This window comes from Sylvia atricapilla, chromosome 1, assembly GCF_009819655.1.
Source record: "Sylvia atricapilla isolate bSylAtr1 chromosome 1, bSylAtr1.pri, whole genome shotgun sequence".
Classification (NCBI taxonomy): Eukaryota; Metazoa; Chordata; class Aves; order Passeriformes; family Sylviidae; genus Sylvia; species Sylvia atricapilla.
This window is the reverse complement of record NC_089140.1, coordinates 133,074,866-133,090,636: the sequence shown is the minus strand read 5'-3', so window position 1 is coordinate 133,090,636 and position 15,771 is coordinate 133,074,866. Positions and strand designations below refer to the sequence as shown.

Sequence of the window (15,771 nt, the reverse complement as noted above, 5' to 3'; positions counted from 1 at the left end):
AGAAAAGTTCACAGATATATATATATATATATATATATGCACACAGGGATTCCTCTGAGTATGGCTTATTTCTCTAATTTTAGGAAGAAAATAAGATAGAGGATGACATGGACTACCTTCCTACAGTAGTAGAGATCTAGGACCAGATTTAGCTTCGGTTTGGAATTCTGATTGTGTCTGAGGCAAGACACAGACAGTTAAGAACAAGGGGAGGAAATGGCTTTGCTAAGTCTTTAATACATTGAGGAAAAACTACATGGTAGGAATATAAATACAATTATTTACCAAAATTGTGTATTTTTTAGTTGAGAAAGCACATCAGCTACAAATGTAAGGAATATACTTAAAAGAGGATTCCATGAATCTAGTATGGAGGTAAAAAGGGGCAGATGTGAAAATCCCAACAGACTAACTTTTTAAAGGTATCTATAAACAAGCTAGTTTTGAAAAGGAAGGAGAGGCAGTTCCAATTACAGTATTAAGTAGTATTGCATCACAGAATATGGACAATATACTGTCAGTTCTAACACCATTACAGTGGTTTTCTTGGCTCCTAAACTAGTAATATTTGTAAATGCAACGTTCTCTTAGAATATTAGCAAACCTATGCTATGCTGAACCAATATACTCAGAAAAAAATTCTATTCTACAGAAATATTCTGACTTTTTTTCCCAACAAGGAAAACTATGTTTTTCCTTCAATATCAAAGTAATGATTATTAACACCATAAAAATAGCAATTGTCTGTGACAGTAATTCTTGTCATCATTCGATGGATTCATTATAAAAGGGAGCGGTGGTAAATAGCTACTAGATATATTGAGGAAACAAAACAGAAAATTAAATAATGAAAAGAAATAATATTTTTCTGCTAAAATGATACTTTCAGTGTAAATGTCTAGTTTTGCTAACTAGCTAATTTATTTTGGCATTTTAGTAATCTTTTAAAAATTAGTGTATTTATCTAAAAGATAGTACCAAAGGATTTCAAAAGTGAAAACTTTTAAGAGTCTTTGAAAACACTGGAGTTTCATTTAATGAAAGAAAATACAATTTGTTTTTTGAACTAGCTGTGTTGTGTCTAATTTCAAAATGAGACAATTCCTAAGTCTCCATTGTACACAGAATTGGTGAACAATCTTTGAACTGGTTTTAGTCTCAATATATTAGTTATCTTATGCCCCTGTGTGGCCAAGCTAGACAGTAAACTCACTTTCAGAGATCTGTAAAAAAATCCTAAAAACATGTCACGAGAGAAACCAAGTTTAGGTAAATTGACTACTTTTCATGTTCTGAGAAAAGCTTCTAATATAAACTGCAATAGTAAAATTGGACTGGTAGTCCTCTGTACACTTTGTACCCATTTTAGTCTCAAAATATGTTTGCCATTATGCAGTAATGTGTTTATCTGAATACTGCCCAAAGCGATTGTGACTTCTCAAAGCATGTTGCTACAAATAGAGCATCCAACAGCACAGTATTTGTACACTAAACACTAAATGAAGAATGGCAATCTGAAAATCCAGCTACCTAATTACTTAGGTGTTTAATATATATTTTAAATTTAATTGTATTTTTTTTCATTTGAAAGACTAGTATGTCACTGAAAGTAATCAGACAAATTTTAGATTGCAAAAAAAGCAAACCTCCTTTAGATGTTGCTGTAAAATTTGGATATAATGTAAGCAAATAGCATGTTTTCATAAGAGGTCTCTTGATGTCTTTTCTGAACACATGAAAAATTTATTCCATAAACTAGCTATTTGCCAAATGCTCAATGTGCAAAACAATTCTTATGGTTTCCCAACATTAAGTAATTTCAATAATTTTTCAATAAAAAACAACTTATTATCCAGGAAATAGCACCACAAACCCAACACAAGAGAAACTCAATTTTGAAGAAAAATGGTAGCTTTACTGCTTCAGGTGGCTGGAGTTGGTAATGTCAGACAGAGCTGTGCAGGAACAGGAGGGAGACCAGCAAACCAGCTCTCTCTTTCACACTCACAGTAGCATCTTACAGGAAAGTGCTGCCCTGTGGCTGGCAAAATAAAACTCAGCAGCAATATTCCTCCACTAGAAGCTACTGGGAGGGGACCCCTAAACCCATTTAAGTGCTAAAATCAATCTAACTCACAAGAAGCTTAATATCATTTGGGTCCTCTCACATAAGCTACAGCAAAGCCAAAACTATGCAAATAAAACCCAACTCATGCAAATTTTTTATGAGAAATGACAAAAAACAGTTTCATATGTGTTCCTGTCAACATTTAGCATAGTATCAGAAACCAAAGCCCAAGATCCCTATCTTTAGTTCAACAAAATCTCAGCACATCTAAACTTTCTGAAGAACTGAACAACAAGAACTCCAAGACAAGATGATATGAAACTTAGGAGGAATGTATATTCAATTAAAATTATCTGTATACTTCCTCCTTTCCTATGACTTTCTTTTACACTTAATTACTGTACAATTTGTATGCATTAACCTGTTTTCTTCACATTACTGCTTTGTGGCAGTAGCAGTTAATTACTCTGTGTGTAATGTCAGCCGTTATCTTTCTGGACTCGGACTTGTACTTTTTAGATGTAAAAACAAAAAAAACATATTCAAAAGAAAAAGGATCATCAAAGGACAAAATATATAACTTTGAAGACTAAAGAGATAGACCACATTATACTTCATCAAAGCAGACAGTTACATGCTGGAGGTACACCACAGTTCTGAAGCATAAACTCTTAATGCATGAACAATTAGTTTTTAGCAAGTGGCTTACATTTATCGTGCAAAGCTTTAAGTGAAAATCTACCTAAATAATATGCTACATTCATTTAAATTAAAAAAAACCAGATTTTTTAAAATCAGTCAGACAATCAAAGGACTACCCTCTGAAATAAATGCCAGTGAGATTTTTTAGTGACTAATAGACTTCTTCAAAGATCTTTTATCAAGATTAGATTTAAAATACAAATAGTTATTCGGAAGAGGGAATCTTTTTACTCAATCACCTTAAAATACTTTTACCTAACTTTAGTATTAGAAGACAGAGAAAGCATGAATTAGTCTCTCACATTTATTGCTGCATATTGTTTAAAAATTGCACCACGTTTTCTTGAGGCCAAAAGCATTGATACCTAGAAAAACATGACATTGCTCCTTATAAAAACAGAAATATTCTCATCCTAAGTAAAACAGCCCATACAAGGTAGGAGGCTCAGTTTCCTAACAATCCTTTATTTTCAGTCTTCTAGAATAAATACACTCCTAAACTAAGGCACAGCAAATGAATAAAATAACTCTATCTTTTGATTTGATATTATATGCAGATTTTGCATATAAGTCTTACAAGCAAAATAAACACCAAAAAGCACCACACACGTATGTCTGTAAAAAAAATTGGCAAAAGCATGAACCTTGATCTACAAAACACATGTACTCTAGTCTGCAAAAGCAGATCCAGGGAATCAGGACTGGTATGGTAGCTGATTAGAACAGTTGCTAAGGGCTTTGTTGGTTGCTGCAGGCCTGAAGCTATGCACTTGGAAATATGCACAGTTTTACAATCACAGCTGATAGCACGTAAATTATTACTCCATTTTGTAGAGCTTCAAATATTTCACAGTACACCGAAGGATTTCAGAAAAATCATACTGAATAAAGATTTCATATATACCTAAAATACTTTAATTCATAACAGTGATTATGACTGTTAAAACTACCTAGATAATATTACATACCTAATTAGAAATTCATAACCAAGATAACAAAACTTGAGAACAGTAACATTAAATAAATATTAAAATATTTTAAAAGGAAATATGAGCATTAAGGGAGAGAATCCTTAGAACAAAATTCTGGGAAATAAAATTATAACCATTTTCTGAAGTATAAAGTGCAAATATCTCTGTATTTAAGAAATAATATCCCATTTAAAAGAGATTTCTCCCACAGAGACAGCGAAGAAGATTAAAATGCTGGGTATAGTCTCTGCCTATTACTTCCACCCTTTTTCCAGAATGTTTCCATCAGTGCACTATCTTTATAAAAAACCATAGGATTCCTTTTCTTTCTGACTTGCACTTTCTCTCGCTTAGATAAAATTAATATTTTTATGTTTAATATTTAATAGCAGTATGAAAAAGTTCTAAACATGGGCACTAGAAAATGTTTACTGAATAATGACACAGAAATGTGGCATTATTAATTCATTTTACCTCTCCAAAAATCCTAAGAAACCAATTCAAAAACTGTCTCACACCAATAAACAACAACTTCACCCTATCATTTCTAATTCTCACAAAACAACAGCTATTCACTAAAGGATACCCTACAGAGCTGACTGACCTGCTGCAAAGCATCCACTAATCAGCTATAATTTGGCCAGTTAAAAACATTATTGAAAAGCATCACACACACAGGATCTGAATCTTCTAAAAATAAGGAACTGCTTTCTGTTTTGCAAAAGGTATGCAGGACTACTAATTTGCATCCTCCAATAAATTATGTATGGTTAAACAGACACATCTCTGAGCATTTAATCTTTTCACTGCCATATCCACATAGAAATCATTTTCTCTGACAAATTTGTTTATGAATATTTAATATGCTTTAAGGATTACAGCTAATAATGCTAGCTTCTAATGGCAGCTAATGTACTTGAAAGATACATAACCATCTTAAATATTTTATTCTATCTTTGCTGGCTTTATTTCTACAGATTGAGTTCTCATGTAAATCTTTACATAAAACATAAGAACACTAACAGACTGACTGCTACCATAAAAATATTAATATCTAGGAGTGCAGTTATAAAAGTACCCCACTGAAAAGCATGCAGATAGATTGCCATCAGCATAAAAATAGAAATGATAAAGCAAAATTATTTTATTTCTACTTACCTAGTGTTGTTCAACGTTTGTCCAAAAAGATCATTTTGTAAAATGTTTGGAGGGGATGAGAAAACCCCATGAAAATGAGATAAAACAGAATTGCAGACCTGGCGCAGTGTTTCAAATTGCATTTTCTCCCTTTCTTTCCCTTCTATTTTTCTTCACCACCTGTCTTAAAAGTCATCTATTTTGTACACACCATCAAATACAAATATGCCAATCAAGTTCCATATTTCTCCTGATCTCTGTAAAAACTGTGCCTAAATGAGCAGGGGCTGATAGTTAATTGTACAGTCATTATTCTTCTAATTCAGTCGTAGAAGATTTAGCACCCGAGCGGCTTTCTCCTGACTGTAGCAAGAATTCTAAACAGCAGTAAGCTTTTTGGGCATTCCCAGCTGAAGTGTGAAGCTGAGCTGCTTTCATGTACTCTACTCATATTTCTCTAAGCCTATTAAAAACACGCAGTGAATAGATGCTGTCGTCAGGAGTTTCAGCACATCTGGCTGCCAGCAATAAAATCTCAGAAGTAAAAAAAAGGAGGACAAGGCATCCTCACACTGTTACTACTGTCTAAGAGGAGGAGGATTTCTGCATCTTCCCCTCCTCCTTCCCTCCCCTGTAAAAATGACTAATATCCGTGACCACGTATGTAGAATTCTTAATTATTTTTAATGTAAAGGCAATTCTAAAGGACAGAAAGACCACTCTAAAAAAAAATCTGCACATAATAAACAACATGTAGCACTGAGACTGTAACAATAGATCTTTTGTCTCATATCTGAAAAGCTATACTGTATCTGAGATAACAGGTTTTTAGTGCAAACATTTAAATGTAGTATCAATTCACGACTGAAGCAAGCAGCATACATTCTATACGTAGCCACTCTGTCAGAGACTGTGCATAGAGCATCAAGGCAATGATTTATCATGCAAACTTGAACAATTTCTAAAAGGAATGGCTGCATTATATATAAGCACTGCACTTCAAAATGAAACGTCTTCAGTACCTTTTGAAAGTTTATTGCACTGAATCAGCCATGATAGAACCGAGAAAAATCAATCACTTCTTAGGGTGCTCCAAACCCATCTTCCAGGAAAACCCACTATTTTAGGAGCCTGTGTACTGGTACACATAAGTGTCGGGTATGTCAGAGCAAGAAGCAGAATCAGTGGTCTAACAGAACAGAGTGAAATTTTGCAACATAGTATACACTGCAAATACCATGAAATGTACAAAAAATAAGTATCCCTGACTAAAAACCATTTTTTCTTTTCTTTCAATGCTTGTGCCAGAGGATGACATTACATAACAGTACAGAAAAGTATTTTATCACTGTTAGATTAAAAAATAACTATTAAAAGTATTTTTTATAGTATCTCATTTTCTAACCACAGCTCTTAACATCTTAGCACTAATTACAAAATCTCCAAATAAACCAACATAAAATGAGGTCCATTATTAAAGCTTTTCCACTGAAAGCAATCTGAATCTCAGATGATGTGGGAATAAGCATCTTTCCAGCTAATTCAAGTGTGTTGATGTGCTCAGAAGGAAGAAGCCATCCAGGCTTCTTTGGCCAGAAGCATGGCAGCTACAATACAGATTTTAAAAGAAAAAAGAAATGGGAACGAATTAATCTCCTGGCCCCCAGTTAAAAGGATATCTATGGGACTTCCCATTACCACCATGTTAAATATTTAAAAAAAAAAATCATGAAAATATCTACTAATAAATCTGCTTGCAAAACTCATGTGAAACCCTACAAAGTACTACCCAAAATAGTTTTTAATATCTGTTTTTCTGTCCATAGCATATTGTGAATTACGGAAGCATTTGTATTTGCGCAATTTATTACAATTTGTGATAAAAGTAATAGGCTCTATGTCTATCAAAGCTTGTAACTTTTGAGATCCTGAAGTAGGAACTGACGGATATTTGTGGATATCTTGCTATAATAAAATGAAAAAGTAATACTTGGTAACCACCTTACCTACATTACAGAGAATTCATGTCTGGAATGCAAGAAAATTTGCCTTTACATTCATTCTATAAAAAAATCCAAATTTCCTTATCCACTCCAAGAAACAGAGTTGTTCTGTCACAAAAGTTCAAGTCATTCCAATCAGTATAACATGGATCACTTAACAGTTCAGAGGCAATGGTGGACACGGAGTAGGTACAAGACCAGGATTTTATCATATATTTAAAGTAAATTACCCTTTTATTGTGTGCCTTATGAACAGGCATGCCAGCCAAAATGCTCCTGTAGCTGCAACCAAGTTCTGAAGACCTCAGATATTTAAAGTGGGAGTTAGGGTATACACTCTTTTTTTTTTGTTGGTTTGTTTTGTTTTGTTATGGTTTTTGGATTGTCCTAAAACTACGGGCAAAAGACATATTTAAAATTTTTAAGTTTTAATTTTATTTTGGAGTAAGGAATAAAGAGTACTCTGCAGATACTCAGGCATGTAAAATGTCTCATAAGGAAGTAAAAGAATACTTTTAAAGGCAAATACTTCATAGTTGCTGCTAGCAGAAAATTCAGCTATAAATGGGGTTTGTGCAAATACATATTTTTCTGGACGTCTGGAATTTTCATCAAAATTGAATGTACTGTTGATTTAAAATACTATTTTTTATTTCAAAAAATGAATGGAACAGAATAAAAAAGAACTGCCATTTTTTCCTGACCCTTCTAATGCACTCCAAGAGACCCTTTAGCCAATAAACAATTGTTTCCTGTATTTATTATGTGGCCTTGAGTAGTGTATTGACCCTATAACATGGACTTTCTGCTAACATCTCTTTTTAGGTACTTCTACCTTTTCCAAAATTTCACCTGAGAAGAATCAAGGAAGTAAGGAGACCTAACAAGAAGAGGCTGAACAGAATGGAATGAAGGAGCATGAGCAGAGTAGGCTCTGCTCACTGAAGTACCCATCCTTTGAGAACAAAAACAAAACTGACAATCAAAAAAAGTCAGTAGAACCACATATAAAATGTATTTTCTGTACTTTGATATTGTTTGAGAACAAAATGGTACAGGTACTATACACCTTATTTCAATGCTGTTATGGGCCTTCAAATGTGTCACTGTTTATTATACTAAAAAATTCCTGTTGGGAAGGACAGTGATTTAGTGTAATTTCTAACATTCAGGAAATTATACCCTCAGCATTCCCAAATTAAAAGCTTCACATAGGAATGTTGGAAGAGATAGGGATTAGTTTTCTACCTATTTGATATTTAATGTGAGATCTCCTTTTCTTTTCTTCAGGGCTCTGACTCTACACTCTCCAATACCCATATTAGAAGAAAAAAATTGTCCTATGTGCACAGGTGGTTTTTTTTTTTGGAACACCTCTAATGGTGTACTTAATAAGCACCAGGTAAACCAGGTACTGCTCAAGCACTTCTGTTTCTAGCATTTCGTATCCTTTGATGGCCTCACTAAAATAATTTTGACAGTGGTCTTTATTATGGTATTTGATGTATTTATACTTGTAAAAATATATATGTACATGCTCTTGCTATTTATGGTTTAATAATAATAAATTTCATTTCCACACCCATTCTATCAAGGATTCCAGGGAAATGAAGACCAAGTACTTCAAAGATATTGCAGAGAAAGAGCAAAATGAGTACTACATACTTTTAACATGGTTGGCAGTCTATTCCAAAATGAAAAGACAAGCCTGAGAAAGCATCATTGGATCCACTAAGCCAAGCCACACTGAGGTCCATACAGATACCTCTCTCTGTAGCAAAACTGAATCTTAATAAAAGTCCACCAGATACAAGTGTTTAAGAAGAAAAGCTATCTAAAAAGCTTACTAATATGAGCATTTTCAAATTTATATAAACTATTTCTATTTCAAACATAAGATCAAACTTCCTTGAATTGATTCTAAATTTCAGAAATGTAAATCTATTGAACAGAAAGTTGACAATAGGTATAAATATGTTATCTTAAACATTATTTACATGCATCACTTCTCATTATAGGCATATAAAAAAGATTTCACAGGATGTTGTAGTTTAAACAAGGTAGAGTCATATAAACTTATTAAAGCCATACATTACAGCTTATAAGACAAAGATTTTTCTATGATAAAAGATATTATCAAGAACAATTTTGGATTCAATTCCATTCTAATCTGCTGGATAGTATGTAAGTATAGTTTGATGGAAATGCAGAAGAAAATTGTAGATCTGAGTCACTTGAAGTTTGGGGATAGAAGTGGAATATTGTAAATGTTCAGAATGTATAATGCCTAATTTTTTTGCACCTAGACATGACATAAAATTTTGTAATCAACAGCCCATAAATACCGGTATTATCTCTCCAATATGCCCTTATCAAAGCATTTAGTTAAATACTCATGATTAAAATGTTTGGACTGATATTCATTATGAAAAGAAAAAGCTTCTAAACAAATTCTTTTCAAACAGGTGAGTTAACAATGGTGGCCCTGGACATTAGATAAGTTGTATTACTACTGTTTGTAAGACTACTCCTTTTGGGTTAGCAAACTGATGCTCTAAGGTGGGATATGATTTTAAGGACTACTGGAAATTCCATTCAAGGATGGGCATTTTCACTTCACTGCTGCAAGTGAAATGCAATCAGACTTTCTTTTGGGATAAAGCACACACACCCATTTGTATTTCATCATATCAACATTCAAAGGTTCAGTTTCACAAGAGAAGGTTAGCAACTAATGGAAAATCTACAACTGTAAATTTAAACATATAACAACAGGAGTCATGGAAGCCAGTATTCTGAATATCTACTATAGGAAATAATGAAGAAAGGGATACTGATAAAGCCTCAAACCCAAAAGGATAAAAGTACCTAAATCCAGGCTACAGGGAAGCATCAGTCTCTGTCCAAGAACTGTAAAAACGAATCTTCTTGTTCTGCTGGCGCCTGAGCAGTCATTCTTCTTACCACAGGTAGTTGGGCAATAGACCAGTGTTAGGAAGCATGGAAAACTGAGTCCCAGGTTTCTCTACTGGCTTTCTATAATATGCCCTCGAAGTTCTTATCCACATCCCTTTGGTTATTCCTGAGGGAACTTGTCTTTGCTGTTGACACTGTTCCCTGTCCCGTAAAATAATTAAATATTGAAAGAACTATTTAATTCACTGAGTTAAACATTAATCAAGAATGGAAAAGTGATACTGATTTTAATCCTTGGTAGTCAGGTCACAGATCTACAATGGAAGATACTGAAATTCCAGCTAAGAGACCAAACCCCACTACAGAAAATATCCACTACCAAAGTATAGTAATGTAGAAGTAAATTCATCCTCATCTTACATCATAAAGTATTGGGGTTTTTCTCTTGTGTTTTATTCTCAGTATCCTCACATTTCTTTGTTTCTTTTTTGAGGCATTCCATTCCATTTATTTAATTCTTTTCGGTGTCCTTCTTCATATTTCTCCCATGTAACCATTTAAATTAATTCTATACTCTCTCTTTAGCATAAATTCCACTGTTTACACCAATAGATGAGACTTAGAAATCTAGATAGTCTTTTTATCCCTTTTTTCCTCCATATTACCATCCATCATCATGACTAACATGCTTGAGGAGACTGTGTAATTTCATAGGGCATAGGGAGAAAGGCCCAAGTCAGTGTGCATAGAGGAAGAGTGGGTAGAACTGAGAGAAAATACTCATTGACTTTCACAGCAGAAAGACAGTCAGAGTATGGTCAGCAAATAGCTACAACACTGCCAACCTGAACTTCGACAAAATTATCAAAAGTGATAGGAAAAGACGCTTAAGTTATTGTGATCCTCCACCACATCACAGAAGAATTAGGATAGAAGAACATGTGGCACAATTATAGGCTGTACTGATTCTGAAGCTCATGGAACTGCCTCCCAGGTGTGTTAAACTCCCTCTTCATTTTCCATCAGACTTGCTGTTAGTGGCATCCTATGCACAGAGGACTCACAGAAGTTTATCTCCTGTTCCACCAGCAGTAATACCAAACAATGAAATAATAATAATAATTTATCCTCAGAATAAGCTTCAAAAAACAGCTAATTATCACAAACCCTGTAAGCAAATTCTCTATTAAATACTTTAGGATAGGAAGCTTAAGAGATGTGATTAAGGTAACAGGTAAGAGTAATGTCAGTGGTCCACACGAGAGGTGTGGACCGTCTTCCTAGTTGTGTAGGATACTAGAACTCTGCTGTTCCAAAGTCTGTTGAAATACATTCCTTGTAGCATCAAGTGTTTAACTAGCCTAATTCCAGTGAACTCAGGGATAACACTGCATGCCAACAGTCTTTGGATTAAGGCCCAAAAGCGCAGTTCAACACTATGCCTCTAGCACGTTTCCAAATATTGGAACTACTCTAGTGCCAGTGGAAGCAGCCTGTGCACTGTTCCTCAGTCATGAACTCACCCAGCAAGTACAGAAATACTCAAAATGGTAACAAGGATGCTCTCATGAACCTACTTACAATGAAGATAAAATAAGATGTCAGTTTACCTTTAGCACCTTTACAGGATCTGAATATTCACATCTTTGAAAATTCTCAGTACTTATGTCTTCAATGCACAGGTAAGCAACAGTCTATTTTTTAACAAAAGCCAAAACTAACCTTGACATCTATAGATTCTCAAGGAAGTCAAGGAGTACAAAGCACATCAGCCCAAAAAGCCAAGTCTACACAGGAAATTACAGATCAGCTTTGGACTTCCTAAGTAGAAAAGTGCCAACTGTCCTTAATTAGATTCACGAGTTCTGTGAAGACACAAAGTAACTTATTTCCCTGCATATCACCATGGTCTGAGTAAATTAAAGAAATAATCGTGATCCACTGATCAGGATGGCTTTAAAACTCCATAAAAAGTGGCAAGCAATTTAAACATGATATTTTTGCCTACTAATTTACTACTTAGGAAAGAATATATTATACAGATAAAATACTTGGAAGCTGAGATTTTATATTTTTTATCAGTTTCTTTTTAATGAAATTCTAAACCTAGAGCATGAAAAACTAAAGACTTGTGAAAGTTAAATGTCAGATGACTTACAATAAATACTTTTACGGATAAAATAATTCTACATTTTTAAAAACTCAGATAACACAATGGTAGGTCTAACTTCGTTCCTTGCACAGAAATGTGCCATATGTTCACTTGGGAAATCCTACTGTTAGGGCTGGTATGGACACATACTGGCACTGACCACACACAAATTGCGCATTTGAGGCTGAGTAAGATGGGAAAAAACTAAACAAATTAGACAAAGGAAATAGGAAAATTATAATTTGAAAACCCTTTGTTATTTATTATGATAGCCTATACCACAACAGTACTAATTCTTGAAATGAATAAGTAAGTATGCCTCACAACTGGGTATACTTCCCAGTATAATTATTTTTAAGATATCTTTAACATGAATAACAGACTTCTTGTTTAATTTCCTTAGCTCAGTATAGATTATGGCTTCTCAAACCTCTCTGCGGAATTCTGTTTAATGCATTTAAAGCAAGAAAGGAAATACAGGAAATTTCATTTAAATATGACAAGGCATAGAATAGTTGCAAATAATTAGATAAAATGCATGATTTTAATTATTTCTCTTATCTTTTTCCTTCTGAATATTACACAATATATACAACTTCCTTGGTCTGCAATAACATTCCAGTGCCTTGTTCTACCTCACTTGCCAATTCTGGGCATTTCTTAAGTATTCCTTGCTTAGGGAAGTCTATGCTTAAAAATGAAGATGCTACTGATTTTAGGCAAATTCAGAAGTTGAATTTAGATTGTTTGACCTTAATAACAAAGACACCAGATTCATCCCACCTAAATGCAGATGACTAAGGAGTGCGGTTTGGAAAACTAGCCACCTTCTCCTTCCTGTATAATTAATAGAAAGAAAGAACAAAATGTAGGGGGAAAAGATCATGTGACCCAAAATTGCATGAGCACCCAAAAATAGATTTAATGAAGTGTTCTTATGCTTGTCTAATTACTTTATTTAGGAGGTAGGAATATAAATCTGTGGTTGTATTTCTATTGCTAGATCTGAGAACATTTACCAGTTCCTGCCTTGGTTGTGTTTTGACACCATATCTGAAAAAAAAAAAAATCTAGATGTGTGCATTCTCTCCCTTTTTTCCAGCTCATTCATTTCCCCACATGTAACACAGGTATTTGAGGAATCTTCACAGTTTCTAACAAAACTCCTGTTGATGGCAGATATCACTGTAAAATATAAAATGAAGCCTTCAAATCCAGGGATATGGGGGTTTAAAACTGCTATCCTGACCTAAAACATAATTTATATAAAGAGCTACTGAGGCAGAAATTGCATTTGGCAAACAAGAAAACAAATCTATTTGTCTAATAAATGTACAAATCAATTCTTCAACCTGCTAGAGCATGATTCTATTTTGTACTAAAATAATTCATAAATGCTATTAATTTTATTTTTTTTTCATTTCTGCAGGGCAGGTCAGCTTCCTACAGGAGAAATACATCTCCACAATATAAATTTCTGAAAACTCTGGGTCAAAATCAGTTCTCTGCTTTCCTAGAGTTCTGGTAGTTTACTGAAATGCCTAGGCATCCCAACCTTTTAGCATGAATATATACATTTCTCTACGTCCATACACATAGCATATAATATATAAATAATATTTCAAAAAGTATTAAAGGAGTACCATTAAGGTGGAATAATCAGATTTAGATTGAGTGAAACTTCATTCTCCTGGCTAAAGAAATAGCTCCTTTATCCAACAGGAACATTCAATTTTCTATACACTTGTTGAAGAGGTAGAGAAGTATGTGTAGTACAAAAGGATACAAAAGGCTCAATATTCAGTAGATGCTGTGCCTTGTAGAACATGTGGTTTAGAATAGTATGTTTCGACCAATTTTATCTTCAGCTGACTTACAATCAATTGATATTTCCCTGCACCTCATTACAGTACATGAATCCTGCTTTATGCCTCATTTGCAGTTCTGGATGGTTCACCAATGAGATGCGTCTCACAAGACAAGAACTGCTGGCCTAGAACAGAGATTTGATTGATTTTTAAAACAGTGCACTGAAAACTTTATCTGCTACAAAAGACATTTCTATTCTTCACTTTCATAAAAGCAACTGGTTTTCACCTTGCAAAAAAACATAAGATGGTTTAAAATACTACTAAAAATTAATATTAATACTACATGATTAATAAAGTAAAATACTAATAACAGAACCTGAAAATGCACTCACTAACAGTTTGCAGATATCTGTCTTTCCTCTCCATTTCAGGATGAGGTATTCAAGGTGCAAGTTGATTTCTTCAGTGCTTACAAGCAGCTTGTACTTTTATCCCTTATTCACCAAATTATAGAAATTTAGCCAAACAGTCAGCAAAAAATAAATCCTACAGGAGTCCAACAGTGATTACCAACTATGTAAATGCCCCCAACACAGAAATTTTTCCAATATATGCACTCAGATAAAGAGATAATGTTTTCTTCATGAAAGACACAGTTACCACAGTTACGACATCCTTTACACAAGAGCTTTTTTTGGTAAGCAGGCTGATCATAACTTTCCTTTGTTATGTAAAGAAAATAACAATTACATTGATCTTGAAGTCCACGGTGGTTATACATTGCAGAAATTGGATCTAATTCACAAGGAGTTTGAGAGTTTAATTAGTTTTAGAAATTACTTTTTTTCACTTCTTTTCAGATGACTGATTTGGTCCTTAAAGGTCCAAACTAGTGTTGGGTGTCAATGTGTCCAGCTGATCTGAGATGGAAACAAGGACTAATATATGTGCAAACTAAAAGATAGATCATTCTCCAAATGGCAGTAAGATTAAAATCAATCTTTTCATTTAGTTTAACAGAAGCTGACAACACATCTATGCACCAGATTGTTTATTAATTTTTGCTGTTCAGTCCAGTGGTTAAGAATTTGAGCCTTCCATATCTTGGGGATGAGTTCAAAGAGATTAATTTATCTTCTTTTCATGTCATTATGAGATTTATGGTCTCCTGGGTTGTTCCTATATTCAGCTGATTGGAATACCAGAAGAATATTTTCCTGATGATCACCCACTTCTGGAATTCATTTCCTTTGACGGTGTCATGGAGCCTGGATTTTATAAGTATTAAGGCTGTCTAAATATTTTACTTTGGAAAGACTTTCATTCAATACAGGAGTTCTATTTCAGTGGAATAAAGGCATCATTGGCCACTTGGGAAGGGAGTTAGGGTTAATTTCATAATTGATTTCTATAACTGTAAAGGCTTCATGATATTTGGTGACATATCACAGAATAAATTTCTAAATAAATCTCATTTTCAGACAGAAAAAAAGTGCTTCTGAAAGCAATGTCTGTGTGCCACATAGAGTGAAATTTCAAATCCTTCTCTTGAGCAAACTCTCCTGGTTTGGTTAGCTTTACCAGGCTTAACACCAAAACCAACTGACAGCTTCTGGGAAAGTCTACCAAAAGGACATGAACACTCTTATATTTGCTCTTAAGTACTTGAAGGAAGAGCAAAGAAGTAGGTGAAAATTATACAGATCTATGTTAGTGCATCAGTCATTACTGCAATGCAATTTGTCACCATCCAAAATAATTTTATTGAGAAGCTGAGACACTATTAGTACTGCATTAATATCCAAAGCTCAAGTGTTTGAGTCCCATCTACAAAATATTCTTATCTTTTCCATTATTTAAGTGACATATCTTCCTCTTTTTCTTCTTACTCTGGTTCTCAGAGTCTTTATAACTGATATTCTAATTTTGTAAAGAATATCTGCATTAAAAATCTGCTGAGCAGAAATTAAATTATAATTTACTTCAATTTTACTTTATTCAGAAGTTCAAA

General features: G+C 33.9%; 1 protein-coding gene across 20 annotated transcripts in view; it reads right to left on the bottom strand.

The window, feature by feature from the left end:
• Positions 1 to 15,771, bottom strand: part of RIMS2 (regulating synaptic membrane exocytosis 2) — a 453,372-nt gene that overhangs the window by 311,762 nt on the left and 125,839 nt on the right. For 4 of the 20 annotated variants that reach the window (XM_066334689.1, XM_066334705.1, XM_066334591.1 and 1 more), the window contains exon 1: positions 4,900 to 5,651. The exons of 12 other annotated variants lie outside the window; for them this stretch is intronic. In XM_066334689.1, the coding sequence (XP_066190786.1) occupies positions 4,900 to 5,021 (122 nt within the window). In that variant the 5' untranslated portion in view covers positions 5,022 to 5,651. Of the gene's footprint in view, positions 1 to 4,899; positions 5,653 to 15,771 lie in introns of those variants that run through there. 4 more of the 20 variants (XM_066334606.1, XM_066334614.1, XM_066334697.1 and 1 more) reach the window with 3 other exon arrangements.